At 31.0% G+C, this 16,979-nt stretch overlaps 1 protein-coding gene across 1 annotated transcript in view; it reads left to right on the top strand.

Annotated features, from left to right (window-relative positions):
- LOC118186526 (carbonic anhydrase-related protein 10-like) overlaps positions 1-16,979 on the top strand; it is an 850,161-nt gene that overhangs the window by 595,624 nt on the left and 237,558 nt on the right. The window contains exon 4 of the mRNA XM_085820883.1: positions 12,079-12,273. Within this exon, the coding sequence (XP_085677009.1) occupies positions 12,079-12,273 (195 nt within the window). The remainder of the gene's footprint in view (positions 1-12,078; positions 12,274-16,979) is intronic.

Here is a 16,979-nt window from a genome sequence, read left to right on the forward strand (position 1 = left end):
TGCAGCATTGATAGCTAGAAGCTCTTCTTGGTATAGCGAGTTGTTCAAGCCTAGTTTCCTTTTCTACTCGAATGTTACAACTCCATTTTTCAGTCTACAGAAGGCGCTGCCTGTGCCGTTCTCCGCTTTGGAGCCATCTTTGAAAAGGTTATTGCTGTTGCTTTGAATTGGTTGGTCGTTTACGCTGATACCGTCGGAGAGATTAAAAGCTGCTGGATGAAACTTATTGCAGATGTTTTGCTTCTTGTAGTCCGAGTGGTGATAACTATGACCCCAGAGTGATGAAGTTTGACACAGCCTGGTAAGCCTTACGATAGCTTCCTCCCTTTCTACTATCTAATCTAGGGGAGGAATTCCTGCCAGTTCTTGTAGGGCTAGTGTTCATGTGGTACGGTAGGCCCTGCATAATTGAAATAGCTGCTGTCTCTGAATAGAGAGTCATATGAGACGTAAGTTTACCACCCCAGGTTGCTGCTCCATAAGTTATTACTCTTTTAGTCATGCGTCTCATGTTGTTGCTTAGGATGCTAATTCGAGTCAAGATTCCTGACATTCCAGGAAAGCTGTTGTCGAGTAATAGCCCAAGATATTTCAATTGGGGGACACATTTTACTGGTATCCCATGGAGTTTAATGCTTGGGTTGCTCCTAAGCTGCCTGCTGCGTCTTATGAGTAAAGCTTTAGTTTTCTCTGCCGAAAACTGAAGCTTATGTGCTGTCGCCCATCGGGCGAACAAATCAAGACAGTATTGAGATTTCATTTCGAGGTTGCTCCTTCCTGCCACAACTAGCATAAAATCGTCCGCATAGGCTATGATTCGAGCATATTCTCCGCTCTCGAACTGACGAAATGCCGAGTTTGCCACTATATTCCACAGGGTGGGTCCAAGGTATGACCCCTGTGTGCACCCTCTAAAGACATTATTGACATAAATGCCGCTGTCTGATGTTACTTGTACACTTCGATCTTGAAGGTACGAGCGAAGAATGGTAATAATGACTGTTGGGCAGGCCATGTCATGTTGTGCCGCACATTTATTAAGTCATGCCACCGAAGGGAGTCAAAGGCTCCCTTGATGTCAATGGCTATTGCCAGAGATTGCAAATTGTTATCCTTGTTCTGTTGGATAGTGGCCATTAAGTCTTTTATGGCATGCTCAGTTGAGTTGCCCTTTCGGAATCCATATTGGTTGGAATGCAAGGCGTTGTTCTTTGCAGGAAGAAGTCTAGTCTGAAAAGAATTACTCTTTCCAATACCTTACCGAGCGCTGGCAGTAGACAGACTAGCCTGTAAGATGAAGGTTCTTCCGGTACATTACTCATTACAGTTATAAGGAGATCGAACCAAAATGTCGCCAAGGAAATTAATTGACGAAACCATTGCCAAATTTGCTACATCTCGCCAATTTAGCAAGATAGCCATTTACCGCAATGTTAAATAGACTTGTCCCTGTAATGTTATTTTTCTGCAAAGTTTCACCCCCTTCAGATATTTCATGTTACATTTTACAAAATTTTTAACATTGTAATACATTTAATTGTGCCTGATATGTTTTGCATCTTGCGTTGTCTCATGTGTTCTAATATTTACTTGTAAGCTTTTGTTTGAGCTCTTTTTCATTGGAAGTTTAGTTAAATATCTCTAGTTTAGATGACGATGAAACCGGCTGAAAGTCAAACCGATGAAAACCGATGAAAGTCATGTATTCTAAGTCCAATACAGGTTTCTTTCTTTGTTATTTATTAATGGAATTACCAACTATTCTGTATTGTTTTGTTTTGTACTTATAAAGTAATATTTTAATTTGTGCCTTATAATAATTAAATGATAAGACTGAGGCTACTATTGCAATTACTGCAGAATCATTTGTTATGATAATAGTGGTGAATCACTACTTGCATTGCTCAAAATGCATTTTGAAATTATCATTAAGAGCTATTATCTTTTTTATTGGTTTAAAATACCTAAGAAGATAATTTTTTGACTGTTAGTAGTTGAATGGGTGAAACAATTTAATAGAAGTAATTGCTCCCTTATCCTCAATCGAGAACTGAATAAGCTGTTTGCATGAATCTTCCGAGAAGAAACCTTTCTGAGCAGTCAACATTGCTGTAACATTACCTAATTACAAGGGATGAAAGGAGGTGCTTATTTGCCATTTGTGTAATGCTTCTATAATTATTGCCGAAGTTTAAACAAATGTTTGTGTATTATAAGCAGAAATTTCCACTGCGTAGAAATGAGAGCAAATAATCCTAAATAACCAAACATTTATAATAATATAACTGGTAGGAATGCACAAATTCTATTAATTCAAAGATAAATTATTCATGTTTTTAGACACATCCAACAATGACACCATTTATTGAAGGAAGAGAGTCTCGATGATAATCAATTTCTAATAGTATTCCTTTCGCAGTATAATAATTAACTTCATAGATTGCTTTTACAATGATCCTCTTCAAATTCAAAATTCTAGTAGCACCGGATGGGTCAGTACAAAATACCCCAAACCCTTGTGCAATTTGTCATAAACCTATTCTAAAAAACTAGGCTCAGTGGTGCAGCAGCTAGCGCATCGCGCAGCAGCACCACAGGTTCGAGTTTCGAACCCCGGGCTGGGCAAGGTCGACTCAGCCTTTTAACCCTTGATTTCCATCCTTTCTGTCGAAAAAATGAGTACCAAGTTCGCTTGGGGACTAAACACTGGGTGTCCTGCGACAAGCTGACCACCTCTTCAGAGCATATGCTTACGCACCCCGGGGCCCACGGTCAAGAAAGCATATTTCGGGGCACTGCAGGCCTTGGCCCATTAGGGATGTGTGCGCCACTGAGTTTTAGTCATTCTAAAATAATCATAAAATTGGATATAAGGGACTTTGTAAAAATAGTGTATCTATGCTCTTAGATCCTCTTAACAGAGCCATGAATAGAGATGGTATAAAACTTTATTAAATTAAATACGTTATGTGGGTTAGAAAATCAGGTAGATGATTTCAGTGTTTCCGTGTTTTTGATCGAATTCTGTAAAATGATCCATAACTCATACTTTCGTAGTAGGAATTTCTATATTTCTACTCAACTGAGGAAGTATTCTTAAGACTGTCTCTCTCACCACTCCTTAAAAATAAACATAGAATTGTGTTTGAATTGTTTAAAATGGCTACAAGTTTTTTTTGGACATTTAACATTTTCATGATTAGTAAATAATGGTTATTTGTGTTTAACACGCTAAATCTTGAACATTTCTGAATTTTTGACTTTCTTTCGTGTATAATGGAAGTAAATGAAATGTATTGTAATTTATATTTCGTCATAGCTAAATATTTACAAACATTTTCTCTATATCTTACTTTGAAATACAGTTCTTTTATGTTCCCGCGAAAAACGCAAAATATTTCTGGTATGCCAAAAGAATTTTTAATTCAGATGTTTATTGTGATAATTCTAGTTACTAATCTTGTGAAGTTCCTTCCCTTAGCGAAAGACTTTTCCAAAATTTTTTATCCGCGAGGGGTGAGATACTGATAAGGGAAGTGATGTAGCTACTCCGGAATCTGGTCGAGGCAGACCGGTGTGGTGAAAACGAGAACTGGGGACTTGCGAGTGGACGGCGAGCATGCCGTTTTTGGAAGCAGAATAACCAAAACATGTCTTGCATGCCTTATTATATATATATATATATATATATATATATATATATGAACGTGTAGTAGTGGTATTTGTGTTGTGTTGTGATGGGTAATTAAATGTGTCGATAAAGCTCCAAGTGTGATATTATTATTATTTTCCTGCTATGATGAGTTTTTCCAAGAAACGAAAACGAACCAGCCTCGTGCTCGGAATGGCACGAGGTGACAAAGTTCAAGTTTGGATCGAAAACTTTAATATCACCTTGAATCTTGGCAAGAACAGAAATGTGGAGCAATGTGAATGTACAATCCAACCATACTCAAATTTTATTAAATTATATTTTTATTGAATTATTATTTGAGTTATTTACTTATTTTATTGAAGTTAAATTATTTTTAATATAAATATTTTTAATTAATTTGATGTAAATACCACAATTTAATGTAAATATTTTAAATTTTAAATGCAAATATTTAAATGTAAATATTTTCTATTTTAACTTCTAAAGTAAATATTTTTAATTTGAGCATTAATGTAAATACCACAATTTAATGTATATATTTTAAATTTTTAATGCAAATATTTAAATGTAAATATTTTCTATTTTAACTTTTAAAATAAATATTTTAAATTTGAGCATTTAATGTAAATATTTTAAATTTTTTAATATAAATATTGTAAAGATTACATTTTAAATTTTATCTAAAATGAAATTTAAATTTTTTTAAATGCAATTTTTTTCATATTTGCTTTAATTCAAGCTTTGGTTATCATAATGATAACTACTACAATCTAACTGCAGAGAGAGCGGAGTAAAGTTTTTAAGGTTAACTGATTACGCAATTAAGTTTTCTTCATCCTTTCCACGTGCCTTCGTGATGTAATTGGAAAGCACGTCCATCTAGCATCCGAAGTGTCTAGCGAAGTCTACTGGAAGTCCTGTTGTAGGTATTGTACGTTTTCCACGCCACCTATTCCGAAATAAATTTTTTAATGTTTTCTATAACACATGGCCCAAAATTTAATCCGTTGACAATATGCATACTTCAAAATATCAAATGTATGAATTTCTCATTTAAATTTGTTAATAAAGCTTTCAATGATAATATAAAACTAATTATTCCTAAGAAAAATATTTTTATCCGAGTAAATCATACGATGTCTCTCCTGTGTAAGATTTTACGCAATGGTATAAATAATAATTTCCATTTTATGAGTTCGTGTTTTCATCAACAAAATTAAGAAGGATAGGTAATTAAATGCAAAGAAATATAAAAGCCGAGTTAAGAAAATATCTAGGAATTTCATAAATCCTATGTTCGGAAACACGTTTAATAAGAAATGTTCGGAAAGTTATTTAATCACAAATGTAAAATTAGCTTGGCTATATAAAAAAGGAATTCATTTTAGTTATTGAAAGAATAACCGTCATGCGTAATTAAAATGTAAATTTAAACTAATAAAACATTTGCTATAAAACTAAACAAAACCTCTTCTTGGATACTGCATAAACACGCTACTCATTAAGAAGAAAGGCTAACTATGATGAACCATTTAATGGTACTTATATCCTATTTAAGCAGCGAATAGCTTCTAGATGAGGTTTTAATGAAGTGTTAGATATTATCAATCCTTAATGGCGATAAAGTCTGGGTAATGGCATTTTCATTATGCAGAAATGTTCCGCATTTAGAAATGAATACAATTAGGTGTATAGCTAAGGCTCAGTAGCTGCTATGTGAAATTTTTGGTAAACACAGATGTCGGTTAAGAGTAGATTATTTATAATTAATTTATTCCTTCAACTGGAAAAGTTCATTAAGTTGTCCAAAAATTCTTTTGTGTGCGTTTCATCGTTAAATAATATTTTAAGATGTGAGCAATAATTAATTTATTATCGATATATAGCTTTTATAGACGAACGTTGTTTATGCGATCGTTAGAGTAAAATGTATCTTAGTTTTCCAGATTCAAATTGAAAGAAATGTTATATTTACATCTTAGTTATTTTATTTTATTGATAAATCAAATCATAAAAACTGATAAAGTAGATATTATTTTCAAATAACGTTGTATGTATAATTACCGTTGTAGCCCCTTTTGTGTATAACAACTTTAAATACATTTTTAAATGTTATTACCCCATAAACAAATTAAAGTGCCTTTAATTTGATAATAATAAATAATAATTAAATAAATTGCTTTCTACTTCCTTGTAGGAAGTAAAGGAAGTATAGTATCGCGAAACATTTCGGATATCATGTTTCAAATAAAATATCCATTTTTACTGCTCTCGAATCCATTTGAACGATGTTTTTCGTGACATCTGTACGTACGGACAGAATAAAGGACTCTTTGTTCCAAAACGAATTGCAAAATGGATTCAAAAGAGACTTTTATGGGACGTCTGTACGATTGTACATATGTATGTATCTCGCATAAACTGAAGAAGAGTAGCCTCAGAACGTTGCAATTTTGTATATAGGAAGGCTATAACATTTAGCTACGCACCTCCCTTTTTGGTTGCAATTTGTTGCACTAAGGGTACATATATATATATATATATATATACCCAGTTAAATATTTCTTGAAGAACTCTTTAACTCTTTTATGGAATAAAATCTATGAGGTATTTGAGACTACTATGCTTTAAATACTTAATATATATATAGAGAGAGAGAAATAGATAGATAGATAGATAGATAAACCCACTCCGTTACCCGGTTTCGTAAGCTCAGTTTTTTATTCTTATATGTTGCAAATTGTGCAGTTTTTGCTTTAAAAATGATTGAATGATGTTATTCTTATGCTCCGGTTAAGGTTTTTATGCTTTAGTTAATCTGCATGCACTAGGTGTAGAATTATCAACAGTTAAAAAGTTGTTAAAGTGCTACTAAGCCTAAAGAAACAGTCATTTGTTTACATTTCAAACTCTTAGTTGAATAGTGAACTAAGTAAGTTTCTGCATTAAGTTGATTGTCTTTTTGCCGAGTGGGATCAAAAGTAAATTTTCCGTTATTCCTGAAAAATCTATTTTTATATGTCTAAATCTAAATTTTATATGTCTTCCTGCCGGCCGTCCGAATTGTTTGTATTTACGGAGAAACTTGAATTTTAATTGTAATTTTTTTTTTAACCTTATTTGGTGTTTTCTGTTCTTAACAAATTTTATGAAGGTGTTTTGAGTATTTTTGCTTTGCTGCGAAGTGAGACCTGAATTAATTGACTAAGAAATATGTCTCTAATGAAATTCGAAGACATAAGTTTAAATTAAATGCAGTAAAAATGTGTTTCATTCAATACGTTGTACAAGGAAGTGATGTAGTATCAGATTTTTTTTATTCGGAGAATATGGAGTAAATCTCACATGTATGCATATATATCATACCTGACCTAGTTGGTAATTTTAGTTAGTTTTGCAGATGTTTTGTCTTCAGTTGTGATTTTACGTAAGTATTTAAAGCATAGTAGTCTCAAATATCTCATAGATTTTATTCCATAAAAGAGTTCTTCAAGAAATATTTAACTGGGTATGTGACTTCCTATTCATTTGTGTAAAGTTAAACTAACTTGAGATAATACATTGTGTAAAAATCCTTGGTCATAGATTATTGCTCCTACATAGAATAAAGATAACTGGTAGTGAATTCCTATTTCTTTAAATAAAAATCTAGAAAATTTGAGATAATTCATTGTATAAAGAAACTTGATCATAGATTAATGCTCCTAAATAGAAAAGGTAACTGGTTTGGATTTAGAAATAATACTAAAAGATTTTTTAACCTATTTAACCAAAATCGAAGAATTTAGATAATTAAAAATATTTTGAAACAAATAAGATATATACAAGAGAGTACAGAATAAATGGTGTAACAGATTTTTATATGCATATATTTTTAATTAAAAATAATAAACTACTTTACTAATTATTTTCTGCATTTTAGTGTATCACATTTAGTTTAATATTTCAAGAACTAATTATTTGTATTTACAATTATTTTTTCTAAGATTACGTATCGTCGAAAATCTACTTTGGAGTTTTTTGAAGTTGAATTCCTTCACCTGGTTCATAATTTAGTTTAAAATGAGGAAAATAAATTAAAAAAAGGTTTTTATAAAAGAAGCTTTTATTTAAATCTCGTACAATAATTAATGAAAAAAATAATTCGTCATATATTTTCATAGGAAAAAAGATATTAAATAATCTCTTTACGAAGTTTTTTCAAAATTTTATATCACAAATAATAAAAGCGTAGGCACACAAATAACAAAATCTATAACCGAGTGACATTGTAAGAATTACAAACCATTATCTTTTTTTAATATTCAAGGTCACCCTACGCTTTTACTCGTATTATTCATGATATAAAACTGTAGGTAAATTTCATGAAGATAATTATTTAATCTCTTGTTCCTATGAAACTATATGATAAATAATTTTTCTCTTTTTATTTCATTAATTATTTTTAAGTTTTAAATAAAAACTTAGCCTATAAAAACTTTTTTTGTTTTCTTCTTATTAATAATTTTAACAATATGCTTGTGTTGAAGCTTAAACCTTTGTAACCTGAACTGAAGTAAAATTATAACTCCTAACTTTTCATCAATGCTTACTACGCGGCATATACTATTGACTCAAAAGCGAACCTACAATTAAATTACTGCAAATCATAGTAAAATCAAGAAATAATCCCAAAAAATTCATGTAATTTTTTTAGTATTACTCTATACTGAAAAACTTCCGCTATGTATTTTTGTGAGTTTAATAAAAGAAGTACTTAAACCACGGTGAATTAAAGCTGTCAAGGTAAATTATTTAAGGTATTTTAATTAATTTAATTACTTTGTCAATTAAATACAGTTTAAAATATTATGATGACAGATGAGTGCAGTCTAGAATTTTGTAAACTGTTTGTAGTCAATATTTTGAAAGCATATAAAATAGCGTTTGCTATGTTTTTACACTGTGGTGTTATTTATATATTTGAATATTGTAAAAGAAAGGCACATGCGTTTGCATGTTTCCACGCATATATCTTTTATATGTTTTTTATTTCTTTCGCGAAAAAAAATTATACAAAATTTCAGTTTATAATTCGAACCGTAATTGAGTTTAAAACATCTCAAACATCAGTTTTTCAAATAGGTAATAATGCTATTATTAAGCAACAAATAAATTTTTAACAAAAGTGGCATTTACCAGCATTATGTTTAATACAGTTGTGACATGAGAATAAATTGACATGCAAATTTGAGCAATAAACTTTACAGAATAGTAAAAAATGTTCGCAGTTACCTAGGTTTACATATTTCTTTATTAAAAGTCAACACACATTTTTAAAATTAAAAATGCTTTTATTAGTTTGAAAACTTAAATGCGTATGGAAATGTTATACAAAATTCATTTAGTTTAGTATATGTTTTACGAAAATGAAAGTGAAAGAAATATATTTATATGAAACAACTATGTAAGTTGTAATTCTTTTCTTAAGTATTATACTCCTGAAATAAGGGACTTGTTATATTTTTTATCAACTAAAATTAATATTTCGAATATATGCATATATGTTTAATTAAAAATTTTGTAAAAAAATTGTTTAAATGGATTAAAAGTAGATTAAATTAAATTAGATTTTTCTGCGTGACTTATTGGAAAACAACTGTATTTTTCCATCAGAAACCAATCTTCAAATATTTCGCTAACGCTTGAAATATATCACACTGTTTCTTCGACGAGCTGCTCCGATAAAAGATATATCATGCAAACTATATATAAAAATTAAAAAGTGGTGAAACAAGATTTTATCCTTGTGTTCTACTCAAATTTATTTTGAATTTTAATGATTGAAAGCTATTATTTAATGTGATAATCTCTTGTTATTACAAGACAGATAAATTCCTTTCCTTAAAAACATATATCACCCAGAAATTATAATAGTTGTCTTATATAAGTCCAAAAGTAAACCTATACCATTTAATTGTTGAAAACTAGAGGGAAAAAAGTAGATTCAGTAAAAGTTTTCACTTCTTTTCTACATCAGTTTAGGAATGGAAGATCAGGCTTCGTTAACTAAAACGCTGCCGGTAGATACACTTAACCTATCTATTTTCATATGATCAAATGTGGCCTATAATTAAGTAGAAAACTGCACATTTCAGGGAAAATTGTTATCGCTTCTTATTGCAGTACTCATTTTATGCATAGTATGTAGCTGACTTATAATTGCTATGTAGGAAAAAATGAAAAAAGATTAGAATTGATAAGTATTTTTGATTTCTTAAACTTGAACTAGAATTTAGACTTAATACCCAGTTTCCAATGGATAAACAAAATTTTGGATACTTAAAACTGTAGTATAGTAGACAGATAAACAAGACGCATCTAAACTATAAGTATTCATTTTTAACATTCCCTTAGGGCTTTATACAAATATAACATATATCAATATTTGATACGATATTAAATTCTTCAGAGAGATTTTAATTAACACATATAAATGATTAGTGAATTTGCTACTCAAATTTGTAATAGACATAGAAAAAAACTGGACCTAGTTAGTATTAGCCATGAATTCGCCTTCATGGCTTATAAAATCATTCCTACACATTAATAGGGAATGATAAGTACTTATGTGGGTCGCTATTAAGAGTTTCAACCGGTTACGTCATATCATTTTGGTTATAAATTAACATGTCCTCCCGAAAAATACTCCTGACGAGTATCAAATGTATACATCATACGAGCCGTTAGAGTTCCCCCTTTCAAAGCACCCCAAGGTTCATCTTTTCCGAAAGCGGTTGATAACACATCTTCCGAAGCAGAAAAATTCCAAGGCACACGCTACGCTGTCAGGGCGATAGAACGCAAGTCCGAACCATCGAAATTACTCAAAAATGCATTACTCGAAGTCAGAGAAAATACTCTGGAAGCAATCACTGAATAAAGCGCCATAGGCAGAAACACTACTTACTGTCACTCATCTTGTCACAATTAATAACAGAAGCAAAAGTCCGTAAGGGATACGCAAATCGGAATCTTCTCAGAAATCTCGCAAACTCCGAATAAGATTATGCAGAAAGAAGCACTATATGGTCGCGGCTTACCTCATCACAATTAATCACGTAAACTAAAACTCCAGATGTAATTCAGAGACGAATCTCAAGAAATAGCTTTTTAAAATCATAAAACATTTCTTCGTACATCTTCCCCTTTGAAAAACCGAAACTCTTAGAATCAGTATCTTCTAATATAATAGTAGACTTTGTCATCACACTATTTTTTTACTAGGTCTCTTTTCATCCAGCTCCTTTTTTCCCATTTTATAAAATTGCTTCCATCTACCGAACCTTCCATATTACTCTAGTTATAACCAACAGAGTCTCAAGCACAAGAAAATTAACAATTTAAATCCGTTTTCCATCATTCACGAGCCAATATATCATCGGTACAGTGTGCACTCCATTCTAGTTAATAAAACTCGGGTAATTCCTGCAATCTTCATGTTGCTATCTTCCGTCCCTCGTTTTAATTTTCTTGTTTCTATTTATCCCTTCACCTAATTATTAATTAAAACTGACTTTTCACGCAATCACTTACATTGGTCGAAGGGTATGTCATACCAGGTTTTCTCAGACCAAGGAGTGCGCAGGTAAGTAAAATTATGAAACACACTTTACTCTACTTATCTCTAGAGAAAGCGTAATATATTTTTAACTCTCTTCCGCATAGCACGAGACCCATGGCTTTGGATGAAGTGGCTCATAAAAAATAAGTCCCGCAAACAGTCTGTCTGCCTTTTATTTCTGCACCAAATCCAAAAACAAGTCAAACAATAAAATGGAACTACATTTGGTAAAGGAAATTTTCGTAAAAGTTACCGCATATAGATTACACCCCACAACGAATGCTTTTCCTATATATTTCAGAATTTCCACACTTTCTAGCTATTTAACAGTCACACGTAAAGAAACATTTACTTTCAAGGCAGCAGTTTTCTTTCTTACCTAGCCTCCACTCTCTGAAACGATTGAACGACAGGAAGTAATCTCTGTTTCGTTACCTGAAACTGAAAAGTGAATGAATACTTTATTCCGATCGTTTTGTTTATGTGTTTTTCCATGAGCCTGTAACAGAAAATTTTCTCGCCTTTCTTTTCATGATATCCAAACAAAAGTTTAGTATTAATTAATCTTACTTGAAGTCAGATTGCTACATAAGATATTGGTATTCCATTCATAATATTATCTAAGGAAACCGTATATTGAAATCATATTCAAATTTACATTTTGCGTTGCCTCTTAAATTTATCGTGAACCTAATTTATAATTATTTCAGACCAGTGATATATTTAATAAGCATTAATAATCAGGAAATATTCTTAAATATCCCGAATGAATTTTTGTGAATACATTGATTAAATTGGGTATTTATTTTTTCCTTATTAGGTGAATGGTGTGATACAGAATACTGGACACGGAGTTGTTTTTCGAGTCGACTCTGGTCTTCAAGCTCCTGTCGTTAATATCAGTGGAGGACCACTTTCATATAATTATCGAGTCCAAGAAATCCACTTGCATTTTGGTCGCACGGATAACCAAGGGTCTGAACACAAAGTTGGCCACCATGCATTTCCAGCAGAGGTAAAGTTTTTTTTATGCTATATAAGGATATGCTATATATTTGATCCGCTAAACTGGAATGGTTTATTTGAAACATTTAAGCTGATGAAATGATGTTAGAATGTCATAAAACGGAACCTAGTTTAACATGCTGAGCGTTAGGAGCATTGTATACTATTTTCCTTTTCGAATGTGAAATATGCAATACTTGTTCGCGTACTGTGCAGATTTCAAAAATATTTCAAACAATTCTTTGATTTTAGTGTATAAGTGTGGCAACGGAATATCTTACGTAACTATATGAATTTTACGTTTTAAGCTTCATTAACATGCAGACGTAATTTTCATGTATAGGCACTGTCAACAATATTGCGTTTTGCCCTGTTCTTAAATTTAATTTTTATAAATCAGAAATTGTTGTTTATATGTGAAACATACTATTTAAATAACAGATGTAAGTATCCAAATATTTCAATGAAATACAAATTTTACAGAATTTCATTTTTACATGTCGGGCTTAGCACAAAACGTGCTTGAGCATATAGGGAAAACTTCAAAGTTGCAGGTGCGCAGGGAACTTCTGCCTATGCCAGTAGTGTATAATTAAGAGAAAAATGTCTATTTTTTTATGCCTAGCATAGACATCAAATATTTAATGACTGCTATTGAGTTAAATTTGTTTAAAGACACAAAATATCAAATCTAAGAATCAACAGATGAAAAACAAATACCAATTGAATATTAATAAATGATAAAATTTAATATTTACTTTGTACTTGTTTCAACTAATGGAGCTAAATTTTTAAAACGAAAAAAGCAGAAATCGTCTTATCTTAGGAGCAATTTTTGCCGTAAGCTCACAATAACGTTCTAATCTCTGAAGTCTTAAAAATTGCTAAAACTTTATGTCTCATTTAGTACGTATCTATTTCGTGATACTTACTGCACAATTAATTTTGTTATTTTCGCCTGCATTTCGCTGTTGAAAGTTATGCCAAACACATTAAATCTCAAAACACATAACTTTGTAAAGTAAAATATTATTTTGTAATTTCCATTAAATTTTAATATTTTTCAAACCTCTGTATCCTCTTCAAATGTTAACAAACGTTTAAGTAGGCTTCTTTTTTGCCAGATGTTTTTCATTGCATTTTGTCAAGTCATTTCCTAGAAAATGTTCAAAGTCTAGAATACTTCGCAAGTTAATTTACATTCTAGGATATTCCATAGTTTTGCTAAATTTTTGATTAAAACTAATAATAATTGATGTTTTCATAATTATTCTTAATAGTCTTTCCTGAATGGAGGATTCTCATTTCTTTCGCTTTCCTGTATAGAAAAATTTAATTAAGAAGCTCTTAATGTAATTTGTTTATTAATCAGTTTTCCTTTCCATGCAGTGAACTAAAGTTATAAAATACCTAGGTTTGTAACACTTTGTAATAATCACAAAATACAGGTGACCGGATTTCTATTTTCTATGTAGACCAAAATATGCACAGCAGTACAATTGATAAATAATTAACTGGAAACATAATTAAAATATTGAATTTTTGATTACGAAAACATAATGAAATATTAAAGTGAACACTCAAATAATAATATGAAACTCACTTAAGAGTTATTCAAAATAATTTACTGTAACTACACTACATGTTCTAAAAATAACACTACCTTGTGAAAAGCCAGTATTTAGCACATGTTACCAGTTTTGTTTTTAATCTACCATTAGGAAACCCACGTTTAATATGTCTAAGCAACGATTCACAATATAAGCTAAGACTAATAGGCCAATCTATGTATGACACATATTTGTAAGGTATTTTCTTCTTATTTCTGCGTGCCTTAGTGGTGTAATAGAGTAATTGGAAGTATGTAAGGTATCTTCTTATTACTGCGTGCCTTAGTGGCGTAATAGTGTAATTTGAAGTATGTACGGATAGCAACAGGAAGATTCGGAGTTCAATTCCCAACATGAGTATTGAAACTTTTTTCACGTTTACTGCTCTGTAAACATAATGCCTATATCTAATAGTTCTTTTACATAATTATTTATCAACTGCACATCTGTTGAACACTAAGGGTCACGTTGCGCATTTGTAAGTTCATTTTTATTAATATGGATAGTATTCTTACAAATTGGTTTAATAGGATGGATATTATTCTTACAAATTGGTAAATAGTACTAGACTGTGTTATCATTTTATGATATTGAAAGCGACGAAAAAAAAATTAAACGCTTATAAATAAATAAGAAACAAATATAATTTTACTTTGTTTAAAAGGAAATGATTTTCCAAATAAAAAAATTCCGTTATTTTTGAGTTCGTTTCATTGAGTTCTACTGGATGCATTGTCACGCATGTATGTTTTCTAAACAATTTATGAAATAATTCTAATTTTTCTAATACATAAAAAAATCAATATTTTACGAATGCAACTTTATTTCTTCGGGAATTCTACACCATTACGTACGGAACTCTATAGGAAAGAAAAATTAAGACATACCTGTAACTTAACGCTAAATATGAGGTTTAGCATTTCGTTTTCTTTGCCTTCTTTAGTTACAGAACCACTGAAGGAAGACATATGAAGGAAACATAAAAAATGTCTTACTAAAGTTAGAAAGAAAAGGTAAGAGAGAGATTATCCCTTTAAACAACCGCAAATATGATTAGCGAAGTTGGGCAAGTCCTTAATTTCATCAAGGGAGGATGTCAAGGGTAGCAGGAAATTTGTTTCTTTGTTCTGTTACGTTCGAAGGAATTTTGATGGGGAAGGACAAAGAAAAAGATCGATGAGAAAATTATTTCTTTCTCCATCTTTTTTAAGAAAAGTTTACTTTCTTTTACATCGCATCAGAAAATATTAGAACAAAGGATGTTCTTAGAAAGTACATTTACTTTTTAAATATTCTTTTATTACAGTCTTTTCATCAACTTTTTTGTTTTGTTTTTCGATAATTCGAAAAATGCAGGCTTCGCAGTTTGACTCGCAGACTGTTATGAATATTTGTTACGGTTCTTCTCCTAAATGAGTAATTTATAAATACTCTATGATATGCATACAAATGTTATCAAATATTTCCTTATATTTAAATTTACAAAAACATTTCAAGGGTCACAAAATGCTTTTGTTTCATTAAAAAACGCGGGGCTACTAAAACATCTAATCATCTGTTGTATAAATATGAATGCCCTCTCTCTTTTTTGAGTAAATAAAAAACACATTTGTTTCTTTTCAGAGTTAAATGACAAGACGAAAGATTTATTCAAAGTGTTTTCTGTCAAAATCTACGGCATTCGCCTATCAGGAAACATATTCTGTGAACGAAAAATGTGTGTGTTTTGTTTAAAAATCTCTGTTTTCCTTTACATTCTCCAGTTGTATAGAATAGCTGGGGTCTGTAATATTTACTGTAATATTAGAAAAATCCAGACAACTGAAAATTTCAAAGAACCTAGTCAAGTCAGTTTCTGATACCCTTGTTAAAATTGATTCGCTTTCCAGAAAAGCCATTATGCATGGATGGATTATAACAAATGGTAATCTGAAGGAATAATAAGATAAATACAGCAGGTGGAACAGCATACCCCAAGGAAGTGCTTTCTTTGACATTTCTCTTTCTGTTCATCTAGCATCTGAAAACTTGTTGGAAGACAGCTTTGGCGTGTCTTTCGGAATATTCTAAATGTTTTATATTAACATCCTGGGCATTCAATACTTCATTAAAACTGATTAAATGTTATTTGCAACGCACCTCAATTTTATCTGACTCAGCGGTAGCAGCTGAAATTTTTTTGTGGTTTTTCTCGTCATGAGTATCAAACTATATCTCTTAAGCTGTTGAAAACCACGCTTTTAAATCGAATTAGTTATATTAGATGCAGCAAGTTAATTTCTGTATTACATGCAACATACTTAAAATAAAGCTGTATTAGATGCGATAAATGCAAGTAAACATGCATTAGGCACAGCATGTTCGCTGAAAATTTCCAATAACAAACATTATGTTTCTACTGAAGTTTCCTTTACAATACAATAACGAAGTAAATCTCCCACAAATGCTGCTTTTTCAGTACAAAACTGATATTTTAATGAGACACAAACAATAATTGTATATAATTCAAACAGCTGTCACGTACTAATTATTAAAAGCTGCTGTTTTTAAATTAAAATGTTTCCACTATCAGTTGCATGCAACCAGTATTTTGAATATCTATTAGAAAACTGTTTAATCATATTTATACCTCTTGTATCTAATGCGAAGAGAAGTATTAAATAAAATGTTAATTTTCTCTTACTCAAGACAATTATATAATTACATCGTTTTACTGCTTCCAAGATACGCATCCGAAAACAAACAGGAACGTGAAATGAGCCTTATCGTAACTTTGTCACGAAGAGTACTGTACTATTAAAGGACCACTTTTCCATGTAAAATTTACTGCATATGTATGTTTTCTCTGCCAATACAGTTTACTTGCAGTAGAAGAAAGAACAAAGGCGAAACTTACCATACATTGTCCTCGTACGTAGTATATCAGTTAAACAAAGACTTAAGTGATTGTCCATGGATCTGGTTTAAGTCTTTAAACGAAACACGGATAAATCGCAGTTAAACTGGCAAAAATTTTTATTTTCCTTCTTATTATTTATTTTAAGAAATTAATTTTGGAACAAGTATTCATTTCTTTCAACGGCAATCACTTATACAGCGTAATATG

The sequence above is a fragment of the Stegodyphus dumicola genome, chromosome 7 (assembly GCF_044657685.1).
Source record: "Stegodyphus dumicola isolate Sdum_Otavi_A_Nest chromosome 7, ASM4465768v1".
In the NCBI taxonomy this organism is placed as follows: Eukaryota; Metazoa; Arthropoda; class Arachnida; order Araneae; family Eresidae; genus Stegodyphus; species Stegodyphus dumicola.